Below are 20,391 nucleotides of genomic sequence, written 5' to 3' on the forward strand. Positions count from 1 at the left end.
TCACCCTAGCCCCAGGGGACCAGAGCAAAGAGCTCGTCACGTGCCCCACAGTCGGGGTCTCCACCCGTAGAAACCTCTGGCTCCAGGTTGGCTGTCAGTGACCCCCCCATCCAGCTCCAGGAGGGGAGTGTATTCTAGTGATTAGACTGGGGGGGCTGGGAGCCAGGACTCCTGGGTTCTAGCCTTGGCTCTGGGAGGGGAGTGGGGTCTAAAGGTGAAAGCAGGGGGAAGGAAACGCTTTGGCATCTGCAGTACAGCACCCAGCTCCAGCAACAAACGGGAAACAGGTTTCAGAGTAACAGCCGTGTTAGTCTGTATTCGCAAAAAGAAAAGGAGTACTTGTGGCACCTTAGAGACTAACCAATTTATTTGAGCATGAGCTTTCGTGAGCTACAGCTCACTTCATCAGATGCATACCGTGGAAACTGTAGCAGACTTTATATATACACAGAGAATATGAAACAATACCTCCTCCCACCCCACTGTCCTGCTGGTAATAGCTTATCTAAAGTGATCATCAGGTGGGCCATTTCCAGCACAAATCCAGGTTTTCTCACCCTCCACCCCCCCACACAAATTCACTCTCCTGCTGGTGCTAGCCCATCCAAAGTGACAACTCTTTACATAATCAAGTTGGGCTATTTCCTGCACAAATCCAGGTTTTCTCACATCCCCCCCACCCCCATACACACACAAACTCACTCTCCTGCTGGTAATAGCTCATCTAAACTGACCACGGGAAACAGCAAATCAAGCAAGAGTCACTTCCAAGCCCCGAGCTGCTAACTGGCTCCCCCCTCACTGAAGCCAGGCTCCCGGCCCCGGCCCAGGCTCTGCAGCTGCCACCTGTCATCACATGGGTCTGCAAGGGGGCGTTATGGCCGCTGGATTCCTCCTGGCATATCGCCAGGTGTTCCCATGGGTGAGTGCCCACCCGTCTGTGCCACACAGACCATTAGCTACGTTGTGGAGGCCTTGGCTGGGACCAGCTTGCGGGGGGCCCTGCAGGTCAGCTCCTGAGCCCAGGGGGAGGAGGCCATCAGCACCCTGAGCTGAGTGAGGACGGGGGCCCCTGGATTATCTGCCTCGGCTCCAACCCCCATGGGTTGTACGCTGTACTGCTGAGCCCACCGGAAACAGGTGAGAGCCCCTCCCCCCTAGGGGCACAGGCTCTGACCTGGCCCAAGGGTGGGGACTGGCTGGCTCAGGGGGTGGGGAATGGGGCATGGGGCCTTTCCCCTCTAGGGGGAGCAGCTCCAACCCAGCCCCAGGGCAGGGGCTAGCTGGCTCGGGCAGGGGTTGCAGGGATCTATCCCAGGTTCTCAGAGTTTTCCTGCTCCCACAGGTGGCCTCACTCGGGCATTTATCGAAATCAGCAGCAAACTTGTCTATTACCTGACCCTGCTCTATTACAGACGGTAACTCAGCTACCGACCCACCTACCAACCCGCTTAGCTGCCTACTAACCTACTTAACATCCTACTCACCCATCCACCTACCGACGTACCTCCCTACCAACCTACTCATCCACCCACCTACATACCCACCAGCCTATCTACCTATTAGCTACTTTTCTACTTATCAACCTATCTACTTAACAAACTACCTACCTACCTATCTGCCTAGCCAGCTGGCTGGCCTTTCATCCATCCTCTCTCTCTCTCTCTTAGGATACCCAGCTGCTGTTGTGGAAGCAGAAGGAAGGACAGACCTGGTGCCAGGAAATCTGTGGTTACCAACTCAGGCATATAGATGGGGCTGTTCCTCTGCTGCCGGAAAAGCTGAGCTAAAAACCGACTCTCACTGGAAAGGGGAAATGAGAAATGAGACTTCACCTGGGGGACGGCCACCCTGCCTCAGACTCATCTAGCCCAGTATCCAGCCCCCTCCCTGCTGACCCAGATCTGTCCCATAAGCCTGGAAGCACATGGAAGCTGCTTGTAATATTTTTATGACTATTATATATTGTCTGTTTTCCCAATAGTTATTATGCTGTTTTTCCTATGTCTATGATGGCTGATAGGAGCTCAGATACTCCAGTGATGAACGTGGTAAAAGGACACAGAGAGAATTGAACGGGATAGAATAGAATACCCATATTTACTGATCCTCACAAGAGAATGCAGAAACCAACGACTGTGAAGATTGTTCCCAACTAGAAACTTTGTTCTGGTGAAAAATGCAGATTCAGTCACACCAAAACTTTTGTGAATTTTTGTGTTGATTTTGTTGAATTTTTCCTGTTGGGGCGGCGGGGGGGGGGGGGAACCTCCCCAAATTCTGAACAGAATCAAAATGTTCCATTTCGACATTTGCCAAAAGAGAAGTTTAGATGTTTCTGTGCGAATCCTGGTTTTGTTTAGAAATGTGGTTTAATTTTTCTTAAAGGCATGAAAAAAATATTTTGCAAAGTGCTCAAAATTGAAATGGAATATTTCTTTCGAGCCAGAATTTTCCCCCCAACTTTTTGGGGTCCACAAATTTCAAAACCAAGTTTTTTTGGCTCAGTCTGAAATGAAAAGTAATAAAACCTTTGGTTTTGGTTTGACCCAAAATGACCCCCCCCAGATTTTCAGTATGCTGAAAAATTCAACAAATTTTAGTTTTTGTTTCAGTTGAACCAATTTTTTGTTTGTTGACTTTACGGTTTGTGGAAAATTTTGAAAAAATCCTTTTTCTTTCAGATCAAAATTAATTTATTTTTTAAATTTGGTTTGCCAAAAATGTAGAAAGTTTTTGGTTTTGGTTTGACCCAAAATGAATGATTTCCCCCTGACTTTTTTGGGATTCCCAGTGAACTAAAATTTTTGCTCTTCTTCCGTCTGTATCCTGGCCCTCTGCAGAGCCGGCCAAAGCGGTCAGACCAGGCTGAAAGGGAAGAGAGGACGATGAAGGATGTGGTTGATTCATAAATGGGATAGTCAGAGAGACAGAGTCTGCTGGGGCACAGACAGAGCCCCCAGTCCCAGTGGGACGTGGGGGTAATCTGGGATAAGATGGGCCAACTGAACTGTAGCTCAGAGAGCAATAGCTGTATCTCTTTCCTTGTTGTGCTGACTCCTGCAGTTCAGATTAAACGACACTTCGTTTGGAAAAGGCGGCTGCTTCCTGTCCCCGGGTCCACGCCCTGGTGTTGGCTCCCCAGGGGAAAGCGGGTGGGTCTTGAAACCCGTCGGAGCTGGCTGAGCAATCACGGCTGGTGTCCACAGGCTGCAGCTGGCACCCGCTCTGACAGGGAGAAATGGGGCGATTCCAGCCCCAGCAGGTGCAGGCTGGAGAATTAAAGCCTGGAAGGGAGCACTTGGATAGAGCTGCTGAAGGGGGCAGGGGTGCAGCCAGCCCTGGGCTGTGACAGGGCCCATCTAGCCTGGTATCCCGCCCCCTAACTGGCGCCCCAGAGCAGCCCCTTGGGACAATCTAGCCCGGTACCCCACCGTCTCCCTGCTGCTCCAGATTAGCCCTATGGGCCCATCTAGCCTGCATCCCGCTGTGACAACTTTCTAATCACACAAAACCAAACCCCCTTGCCCTGCCCCCTGTCCTGCCCCTTCCCTGAGGCATGCCCCGCCCCTTCTTTGAGGCCCTGCCTCCCACTCACTCCCATCCCCCTTCCCTCCGTTGCTTGCTCTCCCTGACCCTCGCTCACTTCCACTGGGCTGGGGCAGGAGGTTGGGGTGCGGAAGGGGCTGAGGGTGTGAGCTCTGGGGTGGGGCTGGGGATGCGTTTGGGATGCAGGAGGGGACTAGGAATGTAAATGCGGTTAAAAAAGTTAACTGGTTAAACTTTTAAAATTATATCGTTTAACCGGTTAACCATTACCTGAGGTCCGTCAGGCGGGCTGGTGCGGGGCAGCTGGGGCTGGGGTCCTGCCGTCTTGGCATGGCTGGAGCTGGCCGTCTCCAGCCTGCCTGGCCCACCTGCCGGGGCTGGGGTCCCGCCGGCCCAGCTGAGGATGAGGTCCCTCTGGTCCGCCAGCCTGACATGGCTCCAGCCGGCTGGCCCAGTGTGGCCAGCTGGCTGCCGGGGAAACGGTTAAAGTCTGGTTAATGGTAAACCTAATACTTAAAGGAGGGATTTAGGGTGTGGGAGGGTATTCTGACCTGGGGCAGGGGGTTGGGGTGCAAGTGGGGGAGTGCGGGGTCTGGGATGGAGTTAGGGTGCAGGACAGGGTTCTGACCTGGGGCAGGGGGGTTGGGGTGCCGGTGGGGGGTGTGGGGTCTGGGAGGGAGTTAGGGTGCAGGCAGGGGTTCTGACCTGGGGCAGGGGGTGCAGGGTCTGGGAGTGAGGGTGGGGGAGGGGATTCTGACTTGGGGCAGGGGGGTTGGGGTGCAGGTGGGGGAGCAGGTGGGGGACCTAGGGCAGGGGGTTCGGGGTGCGGGTTTGGCATGAGACATTATATGAGAGGCCGTCGTGCGGTGACATCACGGTGTCTTATGACATCATCAGAAGCTGTGTGACATTGTGGGTCGGGTCTTATGACGGGGCAGGTGGATGACCTCATCACTGGGCTAGCACTGTGAGTGCCGTTGCCATGGGGACGGAGTCACGTTGGCCAACGTCACGGTTGCTCGGGGCAACGCGGATGCGCTCCGCCCTCAGGGTCCCGCCCGCACCACCAAATTTAGTTGCCCCACACCCCATTCACCGCGAAGGGTCACTGCGGGGCGGGATTTGATGCATGTCACTCGAGGAAAGCAACAAATAGGCTGGGAGATTTGGCGAGAGGACTGGAGGTCGTAGCCAATAGTCTGAGAGAGGAGGCGGGTTTAAGAGATTGTATCCAATCGGCTTAAGAAGAAGGCTGGACGGACAGTGACACAGTATCCAATGGGATGGGAGAGAAGGCGGCTCTGGGCATTATTCAGCGAGTTGGATATTAATGAAGGTGGGATCATGTCGGGGAATTAGCCAATGGGATTATGGAGGAGACGGGGATAGCGCACCGAGAACCAATGGGTGTAGAAAATGGGCGGGATGAAGGTGTGGCATTAGCCAATAATAATTCAGATGATTGGTTAAACTCTCAGCCAATGGGATTTCAGTCCAGTTTCGGGTGCCAGCCAATGGCGTGACAGAAAGGGCGAGGCTGGTGCTGAATCAGCCAATGAACTGCGACAGTAGGCGGGACTACAGTCGCCGCCAGCCAATGAGCGCGGAGCCGCCCCTGCAAGGCGGCCGAGGCCACCCCGTGTTTTCCTTAGTGCCGGAGCCGGGAGCTAAGATGGCGGCCGCCGACGGAGATGACTCGCTCTACCCTATCGCGGTGCTGATCGACGAGCTGCGCAACGAGGACGTCCAGGTGCCGGCCGGGGCTGGGGAGGCCGAGCCGCGGCCGGGGGAGGCGGCCGGGCAGGGCTGCGGGGAACCGCACGGCGAGCGGAGACCGGGGTCCGGCGTCCAATCGCAGGCCGCCTCTCATCCCTAAAGCCGCGCTGCGGGCGTGAGAGGAGACGCCTGATTGGATGGGCGCGCCGCCTTGGGCTGAATGGGAGTCTGGGGGCCAATGAGTGTGTGTGGGGGGGAGTCTGATTCCCCCCCCCCGACCCTGTGGGTCAGATGAGAGACGGCCGCTGATTGGCTGAGCGTCTCCCCCATTCATTCCAGTGGGGCCTCTCTTGCCCTGCGTGGAGGCTCGTCTCGTTCGCCCTGGGGTCAGTGAGCCCTGGGCCCTGATTGGCTACGGGGTGCCCGTAGAGCCAATCGTGGGGCTCGGCTCACGTGACCTGGGGGTGCCTGACTGGCTGCTTCCCAGGCGTATGCCCCGTAGCCAATCACAGGCCGTGGCTGAGGGTAGGGCGGATGGCAGGAGGCTGCTGACTGGCCAGGCGGGGGGGGGCATGGTATCCTGGGGAGTCAGCAAGCCAGTCACAGAGGCTCTTAACAGAGTCTCCTGCGGGCGATACCCTGGTCTTGCCCTGAGCCCAGCTCCCTGTGGGCCTGGCCAAAGGCGGCTCCCCGGGGTTCTCTTGGGTGGGGGGTGAGGCCTGTGAGCGCCAGTCCTTAGGCGCGCTCCCTCTCTGATTGGCTGGGGGAAGTCTCCGTGGTGGGGAGCGGGGTCCGTGGGAGCCTCTCCCTGCCACTGGCCTGGGGTATATCTGCAAGTGACCTCTGGCCGCCCATCCTGGGCGTCCCCTAGGAGATGGTGAAGGTGGCTGGCTGTGGCACGTCCCAGGAGAGCGGGGCTTACCGCAGCCAATCCTAGGGCTTCCTTGACCCGAGTGCCTTGCGGTTGGTCCTTGCTAGACTCTTCCATGACCAATGCTGGCCAAAGCTTGTAAAAACCAATCTCCGGGCTCCCCTCAATGAGCTGCGGCATGCAGGAGGTGGCTGGGAAAGGTGGTGGTGTGGTGGGGGCATGCCCCCCAGGGGACCAATACTGGGATTAGCCTGGGAAGCAGCTGTGTGCTTGGTTGGAAAAGTTCCTGCCATATAACCATGGTATATACGGAGAAAGAGCACAATTCTCTGATCTCTTCCTTTTGTGGGAAGAGGGGGCTTGGGCTTGGTTCAAGGGGTGCCCAGGTAGCTTATGAACCCAGGCTAAGGATGAAGGTGGTGGGGGATGGAGAATATGGGAGCTGAGGTGAGGGGATTGCCTATGGGGTGAGAAGGGCTGGGGGGGGCGGTAATTAGATCAACATATGGCATCTTTGGACCGCCAGGGCGGGCAAACTTTTTGGCCCAAGGGCCACATCTTGGTATGGAAATTGTATGGTGGGCCATGAATGCTCATGAAATTGGGGGTTGGGGTGTAGGAGGGGGTGAGGGCTCCGGCTGGCAGTGTGGGCTCTGGGGTTGGGCCAGAAACAAGGAGTTCAGGGTGTGGGAGGGAGCTCTGGACTGGGGCAGGAGGTTGGGGAGCCAGGGGGCTTGGGTGAGGGCTCTGGCTGGGGATAAGGGGATGGGGGTGCAGAAGGGTGTTCCAGGCTGGGACCAAGGGGTTCGGAGGACGGGAGTGGGATCAGGGCTGGGGCAAAGGGTTGGGACATGGGAGAGGATCAGGGGTGCAGGCTCCTGGCGGCACTTACCTCAAGCAGTTCCCAGAAGCTCTTATGTGGAAGCATGGCCAGGCAGCTCTGCAAACTGTCCTGTTCGCAGGCACTGCTTCTTCAGCTCCCATTGGCCGTGGTTCCCGGCCAATGGGAGCTGCGGAGATGGTGTTTGGGGCAGGGGCAGCATGTGGAGCCCATGGCTGCCCCTATGTGTAGGAGCCAGAGGGGGGACATGCTGCTACTTCCAGGAACTGTGCAGAGTGGGGCAAGCCCTGGACCCCACTTCCTGGTGGGAGCTTGAGGACCAAATTAAAATGTCTAGAGGGCTGAATGCTGCTCCCGGGCCATAGTTTGCCCACCCCTGCTCTAAGCACAAACCTGTGGGGACATACTAGGGGGTGGGGAGTGTGTTTTATGACAGGGCCTTTTCTACCTGGCTATCTGTAGGGTGTGGCTCCCAGGGTGGGTATATCAGGAAGAGTAGGATTGCCCAGACAGGATGCCCCAGTGGTGACACAGCGGAAGGGGTGTGGGAGTAGACCTTGCGAGGGGGAGGGACTCTGGGCTGCATGTGGGGGGAAGTGTGATCTAGGGGTTAGAGCAGAGGGAGGCCCGAGAGACAGGATTTCTGGGTTCTCTCCCTGGCTCTGGAAGGGGAGCGGGGTCTAGTACATTAGAGGGATTGCCTGGATTAGTTAGAAGGGTGTTAAACTATTAATGAAAGGGGAGGATAAAAAGAGGGATGATACAAGCCCTGAGCACAGAATTGAGATGTTGGGAACAAAATTAATCAGGAACGGAAGGGCGTGAAGAGAAGAAATTCTTGACTTACTTTTACTCCAATGCTAGGCACCTGGGTTACAAACCAAAGGAATTGGAATTACTCGTTTATGAGCATAAGCACAATCAAGGTGGTATTACTGTATCCTGGCAGGATGATTTGCACAACTGGAATGTTAATATCAATGGTCATAAACCAGTGGTTTTCAGCCTGTGGTCCACAGATCCCTGAGGGTCCGCAGACTGTGTTAAGGGGTCTGCGAAAGGTTGTTGTTACCATAGAACAATGGTTTTCAACCTGTGGCCTGTGGTTCCCTGGGGGCCTGCAGACTGTCTTAAGATTTCCAAAGGAGTCCGTACCTCCATTTGAAATTTTTTAGGGGTCCACAAATGAAAAAAGATTGAAACCCCCTGTTATAAACTATTTAGGAAGGATCGAGTGGGCAGGATGGGAGGGGCACTGTCAAAATGGCATCACCTGTTTCTGAGTCACTGGTAACTCCGAAGAAGAAGATCTTGACTGCTTATGGATAAATATCCTAACAGAGGAAGCACAAGATGCTGTGTTAGTTGGGGTTTACTAGAGACCACACTGAGGAACAGGAGGACAGATCTATAATGTGAAGGGGGAAAAAGTGTGAGATCCTGAGAGGCTTCTGTTTGACTATGCTGGAGCTCTCAGGCTACCAGTACTAAAACATCCTTGGAATTTGTAAGTGTTAAAGGACAATTTCCTAACTCAAAAAGGGTTGCATCCAACGCGGGGGAATTCGATATTAGCCCTTGTCTTATCAGTAAAGGGGAGCTGATCACAGACCTAAAAACTAATGGTAACTCAGGTGCGAGTGATTATGACTTGATCACATTTATAATGTACAAACAGAATGAAGTCCAGATCAGTGAGAGAGAGATTTTATTTGGTGCTTTAAAAGGGCCAGTTTCACAAAGCCAAAAACAACTGAGCCAAATCAACTGGGAGGAAGAATTTAATTAGGAAATGTGACTGATAATGGAGCATTGTTTATGATGGATACCTGAGAAGCCCCAATCAAGGGAGAAAGCCATGTTGGCTTAAAAAAAAAAATGATGTGGTTTAGAAGGAAAGTGAAGGCAGCTACAAAAAATGAAAAAAAATATAGCAGCAGAAGAAAGGGGAACGGTAGAAAATTGATAAGGGAAGCAAAGGGACACAAGAAAAAATGTGTGTTTAGAAGTATCATCGTTGCCCTTTGATGGTCTCTTGCATGTCATGAGTTGGTGGGTTCTCAGTGCTTTTCCCAGCAGGGCAGAGACCAATAGCAAAAGTTGCCCTCAGGAGGGAGGTCTGAGGTTGCTGCCGTCAGAGGTCAAGAGCTGAAATGAATTCCTGTCCCAGCAGCGATGCTCACGTAGCTATAGGGTGGATAGAGTGATGTTTTTTCATTTAAATCAGGTTTTGATTTTGTTTAAATTAGAATATTTTTTTTCAAATAAACTTACTTAAAATGGAATCTGAGTTTTATATGTTTAATATGTTCAGGCCTGAACTTAGGAGTCTCTTAAAACTTTTAAATAAAAAACAAACGCTGAATCTGTGAGTCTGTTGCAAACTTTGGCTGAAAGGCTGCTTTTCTATATAAAGAAAGAATCGGGGGAAAAACATCTAACTTTTGAGGTTAAGCTCTGTAAATATGCCTCAGTAGGTCATCTACTGTGTTAAGGACTTGCTTCTGTGGGGGACCGAGGACTTGCACTTCTGTGTGAGAGATTATTTAATACAAATAAATTGTACATGCTGTTTTGTGTGTAATTAAATTCCAGTCGCCGTCCTAATGCAGCTCCACATAAATCACGAGGAAGAAGTGAATTAGCTTCTGAACGAGCCACAGATCAGTCACATTTTCTAACATATTACAAATGTCATTAATAAGTATCTGAAAATACTGTGGTCTAGAATTGCTTAAATCAATGTATATAGTTAAAAGAAAAGGAGGACTTGTGGCACCTTTGAGACTAACCAATTTATTTGAGTTTATTTATGCTCAAATAAATTGGTTAGTCTCAAAGGTGCCACAAGTCCTCCTTTTCTTTTTGCGAATACAGACTAACACGGCTGCTACTCTGAAACCTGTATATAGTTAGTGTCCCCTCCTAAGCAGCAAAAAGATGTACCAAGTCTACGCTGAAGGCTCCATTTAGCTGTAATGGACATGTTTTAATGCTCCCATCAACCAGGGAGAATGTGCCTTTCTTTAAAACATCACTGTAGCCCAAATGGAAAAGTTGATTAAACTTGGTGACTGAAATCAAGGCTTCCCACCTGGCGATTTAAATCACAATTTAAAGCGGGGCAATTGAAATCACCCAGTGGAAAGCCTCCATTGCAAATTGCCTTGCTTTAAATTGCCAAGTGGGAAGCCTCGATTTCAGTGACGATTCAGATCGCTGGGGTCTGACCTAGGTTTTCATCCAGCATGTCCCCTCCCCCGGTTGCCTGGTTCTCACCCACTCTCCCCTCTCCACACAGCTACGTCTCAACAGCATCAAGAAACTCTCCACCATTGCCTTGGCCCTCGGTGTGGAGAGGACCCGCAGCGAGCTCCTGCCTTTCCTCACAGGTAACCAGAGGGCTCCAAACTGGCCTCCAGGACTCCTGAGTTCTCTCCCCTTGTCTGGGAGGGCAGTCGGGCTAGAGGGTTAGAGTGGGGGGCCCTGGGAGTCAGGACTCCTTGGTTCCACCCCCACTTTGATCTTGGGTAAACTACCTCCGATCTCTGTGCTCTTAAATGGTGGATAGCAACAGCCAGCACTGGTGGCGGAGGGCAGGGCTGTTGGTGTGTGTGGGGGCAGGGGCTTTGCAGGACTGGACTGGGGGCTGTAGGCTTTCCACCCCCCTTCAGGGCAGGAGAGTGCTCTGGAATGCTACTGATGAAACCGTGTCCAAGTGAGTCGGGGAGACAGTGCCCTGTGTTCAGTCAGCTAGCGGCTCTTGATTCCCCTCTGAACTCACATGTCTGGTCTTTCCAAGGCATCAGCCGCCTCTTCCTCTCCCTGCTCACCCGCCACTTCTCTTGCAGACACGATTTACGATGAGGACGAGGTGCTGCTGGCTCTGGCTGAACAGCTGGGGACCTTCACCGCTCTGGTCGGGGGACCTGAATATGTGCACTGCTTACTGGTAGGTCAGACCCCTGCCATCTAGGGCATGGAGCCGCCTCATATGGGCACTGGGGGGGGTCAGGACACCTGGGTTCTATCCCCAGCTCTGGGAGGGCAATGGGGTCTAGTGGGCTAGAGAGAGGGGATTGGGAGTCGGGACGCCTGGGTGTTCTCCCCAGCTGTGAGTGGGGTGTTGTGGATGGAGGGGTGGGGGGCTGTACTCCTGGGTTCTCTCCACACCCCAAGCAGGGGTGGAATCAATCCAGCCCCCATCTCACTACCCCTCGCAGCCCCCCCTGGAGAGTCTGGCGACAGTGGAGGAGACAGTGGTGCGAGACAAGGCGGTGGAGTCGCTGCGTGCTATCTCCCACGAGCACTCTCCCTCGGACCTGGAGGGACACTTCGTGCCCCTGGTGAAGCGCCTGGCAGGGGGTGACTGGTTCACCTCCCGCACCTCGGCCTGTGGCCTCTTCAGCGTCTGCTATCCTCGCGTGTCCAGCTCGGTCAAGGCAGAGCTCCGGCAGTGAGTGAAGCCCCTATGGGGCCGATTGCGCAGCTGGGGGAAGACCCTCGCAGGGCTGAATGTGGGGCTGGGTGAGAGCCCCTGGGTCAGTGGGAGCCCCCGTGGGGCTGATCATGCAGCTGGAAGGAACCCTGGGTCAGTGGGACAAGTCCCTGTTATATCTCATAATCCCCTTCATAAATGGGATCAGTCTCCATCTCTCTCTCTCACTCACACACTCACTCACTCTCCCCCCTTCCACTCCGATTGGAGGCAGTTGAGGTTCACCCTCCTTTGCCTTGTCTGATCCGGGGTGGGATACCAGGCTAGATGAACCCAGAGGGCTGAATCGGGGCGACAAGGAGGAGCTGTTACACGCGTCTCACTCCCCCATCCCCGGCAGGTACTTCCGGAACCTATGCTCCGATGACACCCCCATGGTGAGGCGGGCGGCGGCTTCCAAGCTGGGCGAGTTCGCAAAGGTCCTGGAGCTGGAGCATGTGAAGGGCGAGATTATTCCCATGTTCTCCAACCTGGCCTCCGACGAGCAGGTGAGAGCCGCGCAGGGGAGGGGGCTGGGAGCCAGGACTCCTGGGTTCTCTCCCTGGCTCTGGGAGGGGAGTGGGATCTGGCGTTAACCCATTCCTGCCTCTCTCCCACAGGACTCTGTGCGCTTGCTGGCTGTGGAGGCTTGTGTCAATATCGCTCAGCTCCTGCCCCAGGAGGACCTGGAGTCCTTGGTGATGCCCACGCTACGGCAAGCGGCAGAGGACAAATCATGGCGGGTCCGGTACATGGTGGCTGATAAGTTCACAGAGGTGCGTGCTGCTTCCCTCCTCGCTCCAGTGATCTGTGGTGACCTAATGCTGCATGGACTAGCAGGGGGCTGTGGGTTGGGAGTGAGGGGCACTGGCAGAGCTTTGGGGGTGTGGGGGAGCCCAGGGCAGGGATCGCAGGGCACTGCCGATGGGGATTGAGATCTGTGCATAGTGTTGATGCTTGTCAGTTTCCCCTGTGCTGAAATTGGTGGGCTGTTGATCTGGTGACTCTCCATCTGTCTGGGGCCTGGATCCCTGGAGCGCTCTGACCTATGGACCCCCTGCTGACCCACTGCCCTCCCCCCACAGCTCCAGAAAGCCGTTGGGCCTGAAATCACCAAGACCGACCTGGTGCCGGCTTTCCAGAACCTTATGAAGGACTGCGAGGCCGAGGTGCGGGCTGCTGCCTCCCACAAGGTCAAAGGTCAGCCTTGGTGCCCCCTCTGTCCATGTGAGAGGTTGGGATCACCCTCTGGAAGGACCAGAACAATCTCTACAGCCCGAGGGGATTGTTGGGGGGAGGAATCTTTGGGTGGGAGGCTGGATGGGGGTTGTGGGGGAGGCTGAGTGTGTGGGATATAGTCTCCCCCCAGGGACTGGCTGGGAACCCCATGGCCAAAGCCCTGGGTAATTGGCTGGAGCTGGGATGGTCATGCTGGTCTTACGAACTGGATAGACAGGAGGGGGTGATCCTGCCCTTCTGGGTGGGGCGGTGTTGATCTCAGCTGATCCTGGCCCCTTGGCCAGAGTCTTAAGGGGAGGGGAATGGATGGTGGGTATGATCCTGGCTCTTTTCCCTGTTGGGGGGGAGATTTGAGAGAGAACAAATAGACTTGGGGAGAGAGAAAATGGGGTGTGTGTGTGTGTGTGGGGGGGGGTCAGGTTGCTTGCTGCATGTCTGAACTCTGGTCCCCTGTGCTGGGCTCCTGAAGCAGCTGGCCCCACCCCCCATGGGAGCTGCTCCACCCCTTGTTAACCCCTCACCCCATTCACCATCTGCCCTCCCCAGAGTTCTGTGAGAACCTGTCAGCTGACTGCCGCGAGAACGTCATCATGACCCAGATACTGCCCTGCATCAAGGTAAGGGGCGGGGCTCAGCCGATCCCCTTGCTGCTGGCATCCCCCCCTGCAGGGGGAGGGTGGATGGGTAGCAGGGGAATGTAGGGGGAAGCATGGTGTGAGGGGAGGAGGGTGTGAGAATGGGGGGCACAGGATGCGGTGGAAGGGCAGGGGAGCATGGGGGGAGGGATGTAGAAGGGGGTAGGGGCATAAGGGGATGTGGGGGTCGGGGTGCCACCAAGGACAGGAGTGTGAAGGGGTAGTGGTGGAGTAGGGGGCTTTGGGGGTGGAGGAGGCATGGGAGGTTTAAGGGGGGTACTTGGGGTTGTGGGGGGGCAGCCCCAGCAGCTCAGTGCCATGAGGCTGGCGGCGGCCTGTCTGCATTAACCCTCCCTTCTCCCCCCGAGCAGGAGCTGGTGTCGGACGCCAATCAGCACGTCAAGTCAGCGCTGGCCTCCGTCATCATGGGGCTCTCACCCATCCTGGGCAAGGACAACACCATCGAGCACCTGCTGCCGCTCTTCCTGGCCCAGCTCAAGGATGAGGTGAGCGCCCCGCCCCAGAGGTGGCTGCATCTCGGGGCTGCTGTGCTGTGCTCCTGTCTCATTGGTAGTCATTTTTCCCTTTGGGAAGAGATCTCAGTGGGATTTAGTGGTTAGAGCAAGGGGAGCTGGGAGCCAGGACTCCTGGGTTGAATTTCTGGCTCTGGGAGGGGAGTGGGGCCTATTTGTGTGTGTGTGGGGGGGAGAGAGCCCAGGACTCCTGGGTTCTGGCTCTGGGGCGGGGGGAGGGATAGCTCAGTGGTTTGAGCATTGGACTGCTAAACCCAGGGTTGTGAGTTCAATCCTTGAGTGGGCCATTTAGGGATCTGGGGCAAAAATTGGGGATTGGTACTGCTTTGAGCAGGGGATTGGGCTAGGTGACCTCCTTAGGTCCCTTCCAACCTTGATAGTCTGAGTCTGAGAGCCCAGGACTCCTGGGTTCTGGCCCTGGGAGGGGAGTGGGTCCTAGTGGTTACAGCATGGGGGAGCTGGGAGCCAGGACTCCTGGCTCCCATCTTGTGTGGAAAGCCTTTGCTCTGAGCTCTGTTCCTCCCTCCAGTGCCCTGAGGTTCGGCTCAACATCATCTCGAACCTGGATTGTGTCAATGAGGTGATCGGCATCCGGCAGCTCTCGCAGTCGCTGCTGCCGGCCATCGTGGAGCTGGCCGAGGATGCCAAATGGCGTGTCAGGCTGGCCATCATCGAGTACATGCCCCTGCTGGCCGGGCAGCTGGTAAGGAGGCTGTGGGGAGCATGGGGGCTTTGGGATGAAAGGCCTGGAAGGGTCAGGCCCGGCTGGTGGTGTCCTGTCTCTTGCTAAACAGGGAAATGCTTGGTCAGGATATGGATGAGAGGGTCCAAGCTTCCCGCTTGGTCAGGGCTGGCCCCGGTGCCCCAGCGTAGCGCCTGGGTGCCTCGTGCAGCACGGTGCCGGGTGGGGGCTCTCCCCTGAAGTCAGGGCTGGCTCCAGTGCCCTAGGGGGCGCAAGTCATCAGTCCTGGGGTTGCTGGGAGCCAGGACTCCTGGGTTCTCTCCACCAGCAGCACCTCATCTATGAAATCAGAACAGTGCCTGTTTTCCAGGGGCCCCGTCTCTCCCACAAGGTCCTGGGTCTGGCCTGGAGTTCTGGGACTAACAGTCTCTTCCTTTCCAGGGGGTGGAGTTCTTTGACGAGAAGCTGAATTCCCTGTGCATGGCTTGGCTGGTGGATCATGGTGAGTGTCGCTCAGGGGAGCCGGCCCTCAGGGCTGCCCCATGGCCAGTGCTGGCTCCAGGGCCCTTGGTTTGAGTGGGAACTTAACCGCTGCGGGGTGGAGCCCCACGACTCGGACCGAGCTATGGTGCATCATGGGAGATGACCTCTAAGGTCATAGGAGGTGAAGGCTGGTCTTGAGGTTTATGCAGAGGGCTGGGTGCCAGGACTCCTGGGCTCTGTTCCTGGCTGTGCCACACACTGGGTGTAACCTCCAGCAGGTCGTGGATGTGCTTAGAAATCGGGGCTCTGACTCCTTCCTTTGTTCGTGTAGACTGCGCTCTTCGGGGCCAGAGCTGTCTCTGGCTGTGTCTGAGCAGCGCCTGCATCCTACTCGAATACAAACAAATTAACCTTCACTGACTGAGTAATTGCCCTTTGATCTGTTGACTTATAAGGGCTCCCAGATCCTCTGCTTGGGCTTTTATAGCCCCATTCACTTGGTCCTAGCTGTCACAGCCATGTGACACTGACAAGATCTAGGTCACTCCTCCCCCCCCCCCCCCCCAAATCCAATTAACAAGAGTCTGGTCAGTTTCAGGACAGCTTTGCAGTTGACTAGGCTCTTCAGCTGTGTGTCTCAGCTCAATGCTATGGGGTGAGCAAGACCTACTCAGTTTCACTTGGCCACTGCTCTGGAAGGGGATGAGGGGCCTCCACAGTGGGAAACCACTCCTGAAAGGGGTTATGTGGGGGGAGGTGAGAATTCCCCTCAGCTGCAGGGCAGGGGGTGGGAAAGAGGGCTGGAGATGTAGCATCCTAGGACTTTGCCTCTTGTACCCTACACTTCCCCCCCTCCAGTGGTGGTTTCCAGTCCTGGCTGGGGTCTTCTCCCAACTCCATCTCTGGGGAGTTGGTGGCTCAGGTCTCCACCTGTCACTTCACTCCGCTTCTGGGATAGCAAAAGGTCCTGCTTAAAGCCCAACACAAGTGCCCAGATTAATAGTTCAGCCCCTCTTGGGCTCTGCTGAAATCCTCTGCTGCATTACCTGGCCCAGCGTGTCTCGCCCTGCGTCTTCCACAGTAGCGTTCGCCCGCTGCTGCCCTTCGCCAGCGACTCCTGCAGTTCATCTCTTCCTGGTCCGGGTGGGCCTTGTCTCAGGGCTTCTCCCCCTCCCTCCCGCCCCCCGAGCCTGCTCCGCTTCCTGGGGGTGGCTCAGCCTCGCTTCCTCAGGCTCTTCTCAGAGGGGAACCACCTTGTCCCCACCAGATAAATTCATGTGAGAAGTAAGGCCCAGATCCAGAGTGGAGGCCTCTCTGGAAGATGCTCTTCGCCAAACACAAGTCGTGCGGCTCAACCCAGGGGGAGCTGGGGGAAGTGGAGTGGTCTGTGCTATGTGCAGATGACACCGGATGACCTAATTGGGCCCTTCTGGACTTCGATCATGCAAAAATCCCAGCTCTTGTTTAAAATGAACGGCCAATTCTTAGCCCTCTTGGCCGTGGGAAACCCTGACCTCTGGGGCTGGTGGGGCTTTCTCATAGTGTCTGATGGGGATAATTATGGACAATCGGCAGCTCTTGCACAGCAGGGAAAGCTGAAGCGGAAGGTGCCTGTGTTTTAAATGAGAATTCCCAAAAGCAACAAGAGAACCTCGACACGTACTGTGTTTTCCTCCCAATGTTTTGCGGGGCTGCTGACAAGCACTACTGAAAACGGGGAACCTGGTGAATGTGGGCTGGTGCCGGCTGGGTGAATTGTAACCCCTGAAGACTCAAAATCCAGAGGGTGACTCCTCCTAGCCCAGGTCTCCAGGTGGAGGGATCGGGGTTAGCGTGCCGGTGTTGCTAGCCAGCTGCCAGGATTGGCGCAGAGCCCCAGCCCCCCCCGGTGACGTGTTTTCCCCTCCCTTCCCAGTTTACGCCATCCGGGAGGCAGCCACCAGCAACCTGAAGAAACTGGTGGAAAAGTTCGGCAAAGACTGGGCCCATGCCACCATCATCCCCAAAGTGCTGGCCATGTCTAACGACCCCAACTACCTTCACCGCATGACCACGCTCTTCTGCATCAATGTGAGTGCCCCTCTGGGGGCAGGGGGAGCCCAGACACCTGGGGTGGGGCGGGCTAGGGGTTAGAGCAGGGGGGCTGGGAACCAGGACTCCCGGGTTCTCTCCCCAGCTCTGGGAGGGAAGTGGGGTCTAGGGGTTAGCGCAGGGAGACTGGGAGCCAGGACTCTCCTGGGTTCTACTGGTTTGCGCGACGGGCACCGATTCAGTGCTGGTGTAACGCTCCTCTCTCCCTCCCCACCCCCCAGGTGCTTTCGGAGGTGTGCGGACAGGAGATCACCACCAAACACATGTTGCCCACTGTACTGCGCATGGCGGGCGATGCTGTGGCCAACGTCCGCTTCAACGTGGCCAAGTCCCTGCAGAAAATAGGACCAATCCTGGACAACAGGTACAGCCAAGGGGCCGGGCCGGGGGCTGTGGCACTGGGCAGGGTTGGATGGGGTTGGGGAGGGGAGGTTGGAATCTGCTAGGGGAGTGGGGATGGGGGAGGGTATGGGGGCAGGGCGGTACTGAGGCAGGGCTGGGGGGCACCAGGAGGAGGGGCAGAGGGAGGCAGGACTCTCAGCCGCCATTCACCTCCACCCAAGTAGCTGTGATGGGAAGGGGGGGTGGGTTTCCCCTGGGCCAGGGTTCCGGTCTGCTCTGCCCCCCATGTCTCTTGCTCTGTGGGTCCCTCTAACTGCCCCCTGCACCCCACAGCACCCTGCAGAACGAGGTGAAGCCGGTGCTGGAGAAGCTCACGCAGGACCAGGATGTTGACGTCAAATATTTCGCACAGGAGGCCCTGACCGGTATGGGGTGGGGTTGGGACCGGGCTGCAGGCTCAGCCCCTGGGGGCCTCCCCGCTGTAGGGAGCGGGGTGTTGCTGGGCCCTGCCCAGCTGATCCAGCCTTGTGGGGCCCTGTGTGGTGTTGGGGTGGTGGGTGCTAGGCGAGGTCTGTAGTGATTACCTCCCATCACCAATCCCCCACCTGCTGGGAGCATGGGGTTTGGGGGTGTCTTTGTCGAAGGCCCCTTCTCTGCCCCCATGTCATATCAGGGCCCGCATTATATGATTAGGGCTGTGTTGGGGTGGGGCTTCTGGGTTCCCCCTCTCTGACCCAAGTCGGGGGGGGTGCCTTGGGGATACCCCATCTGGCTTCTGGGATTCTCCAGTGTGTGGGGATGGGTCTTCAGGGAGAACCAACCCCCCACCCCCCCACACACACATCCAGAAGGTGGGGGAGGGTCTCTGGGGCTGAGAGCCATGGCCCTGTGATCTGACCCCCTCTCTCTCCTCCCCACAGTGCTGGCGCTGGCCTGACCTAGAGGATGTGCCCTGTCGTCTCCCTGACCTCCAGCCGCCGTCGGACCCTCACTCCCTGGCCCCTCCCCAAGCCTCTGTGCATGTGTATGAACCCCTGTTGGGTGGGGGTGCCCGACGGCCCAATACAGGACCCCCCCATTCCGATCAGCCCCTTCCCCCTCCGACAGTTCATCTCCCATCTGGACACTCACCGGGGCGCAGCACTCGGCCCCCCAGTATTCCACCCCCCCACTCAAACACTGCAGCTTGGGGGGCGGCTCATTGCTCCCGGAGTCCCCCATCCCTGTGCTGCCTACCCCTCTGGACGGCTCGTCGCATCCCTCCTCAGCAGCTTCGCCCCCCCCCAATCCCAACCCACCGCGGGACGGGTGCAGGAGGAGATTGGGGTGGGGGGGAAGGGGCGGCACTGATTTCAGCTGGTCTTAGGAAAGGCTCTGTCCCTCCCTGGCCCCCGGCTGTTCTGTACCACGTCCCCGCTCTCCTCCTTCTCTTCCTTCATCCATCTGCTTTTCTCACTCCTCTCTGCTGAAATCTGCCTCCTCTCCTCTTCCCCTGCAGCATTAAACTCCCCCCAGACTCAGCATTGCCATCCTAGGCCCTCGTCCTTCCCAGAGAGCCCCCCCATAGCTCCCCAAAATCAAAACTCATCCCAATGCCCCCCCCCCGGGGGGCGGGGGGGGCAAGTTTTAAGCAGAGAAGAGACCAAATCTCCCCCTGGTAACAGGGTTTCTTTAATGTGAATTTCGGCGCTGGTCAGTTTCATGCTGGGCTGGAGGGGTCTCCCTTGTCAGTTTCACCTTTGGGCTCTGGGCAGGTTCATGCTGGCAGGCGCCCGCCTGATGCCAGCCTCAGGGAGGCTGCAAATGCTTCTCAGCCATGGGGCAAAGGGCTTTCAGATCCAAACGCTGGAGCCTGGAACCCCCCGGGGCGATCTCTCCAGGGTGTGAGACGCTGATTAGAACATGGGGGGGCCCCTTGTGGCAGCCGGTCAGCTGACCTTCTCAAATCCTCTCTGCCAATCAACCCACACAAGGGTCTGAGCTCCCCGTGGGGGCTGGGGAAGGGGGCTGGGATTTTACAGGCAACGCTTGGGGTGTGGGGTCATGACCTTGAGCTGGGTCATGGGGGTAAAATCTGCTCTGAGTTCACCCCACAGCCTCTCAGCTGTGGTAAGGAAAAGCCCCCACCCTTCAGGTGCTGCTGACTGGGCAGGAATTAGATCAGGATTTCCTCTGGGTTCTAGCCCCATGGCCGTCAATCCTGCTGCGGGCCCCTGCTTTCGGTTCTCTGGGGTTGTGCCCCTCACCTGGAAGGAGCGGGGCATCACTGAGGCCATCCCCATTAGATGGCTCTAAGTCAAGGGGCATTTAACCACTCAGTCCTGCCCTTACCATGCAAACGCCTGTGCCCCAGCGTGACCCTTCCCTTTGCTGCTGCCCTGGTGTCATGCACTGAGCAAATACAGGGTGATCCCTAACCCCCCGCACCCTTTAACACAAGCCCCCCCGTCCCCCTCCTCCTCCACACTGTTAGTGAAATGTCACTTTAAAGCCAATGTGTTTCTTTGTGAAAACTTGTTTTTATTTTTTTTTCTTCTCCATGATTAATAAAATGCTCGACCGTTCCTGCGTGACTGTGGTGTGGACAGAACTGAGCGGTTCTTGGGGGCGGAGTGGAGGGTGGAACAAAAGGATCTTAGTGCTGAAGCAACTTTGGGTGCCGGTGGGGTGCAGGGGCTGTTTATACAGCGATCCCTCACCTCCTACTGCGATGCAGCCACCTCTGGGGTGGGGTAGCTGTTTATCCAGCTCCAGCGCAAGGCAGCTGCAGTGGCTGAGACATTCCGTAATGGAAAATCCTGTGTCCCCATGAAACCCCCCGGGGGGACATGTGGGCGGTGGAAGGGATTTGGGCTGGGGCTGGCAAGTCAAGGGCCGCAGGCCAAGCACCGAGGGGGTTTGTGACCCTTTCCCTGGAATTTCAGTCTCCTTC

General features: G+C 56.3%; 1 protein-coding gene across 1 annotated transcript; it reads left to right on the plus strand.

Moving 5' to 3' along the window:
- Positions 1-5,154: 5,154 nt before the first annotated feature.
- Positions 5,155-20,023, plus strand: PPP2R1A (protein phosphatase 2 scaffold subunit Aalpha). The gene is made up of 15 exons (XM_048828007.2): positions 5,155-5,299; positions 10,279-10,369; positions 10,829-10,929; positions 11,201-11,433; positions 11,816-11,963; positions 12,075-12,230; positions 12,540-12,654; positions 13,240-13,310; positions 13,700-13,834; positions 14,391-14,564; positions 14,985-15,045; positions 16,942-17,096; positions 17,339-17,481; positions 17,793-17,884; positions 18,380-20,023. Exons 1-15 carry the CDS (start codon positions 5,222-5,224, stop codon positions 18,394-18,396), a joined length of 1,770 nt encoding a protein of 589 aa, XP_048683964.1. The 5' UTR covers positions 5,155-5,221; the 3' UTR covers positions 18,397-20,023.
- Positions 20,024-20,391: the final 368 nt, after the last annotated feature.

Source organism: Caretta caretta, chromosome 24, assembly GCF_965140235.1.
Source record: "Caretta caretta isolate rCarCar2 chromosome 24, rCarCar1.hap1, whole genome shotgun sequence".
Lineage (NCBI taxonomy): Eukaryota > Metazoa > Chordata > Testudines > Cheloniidae > Caretta > Caretta caretta.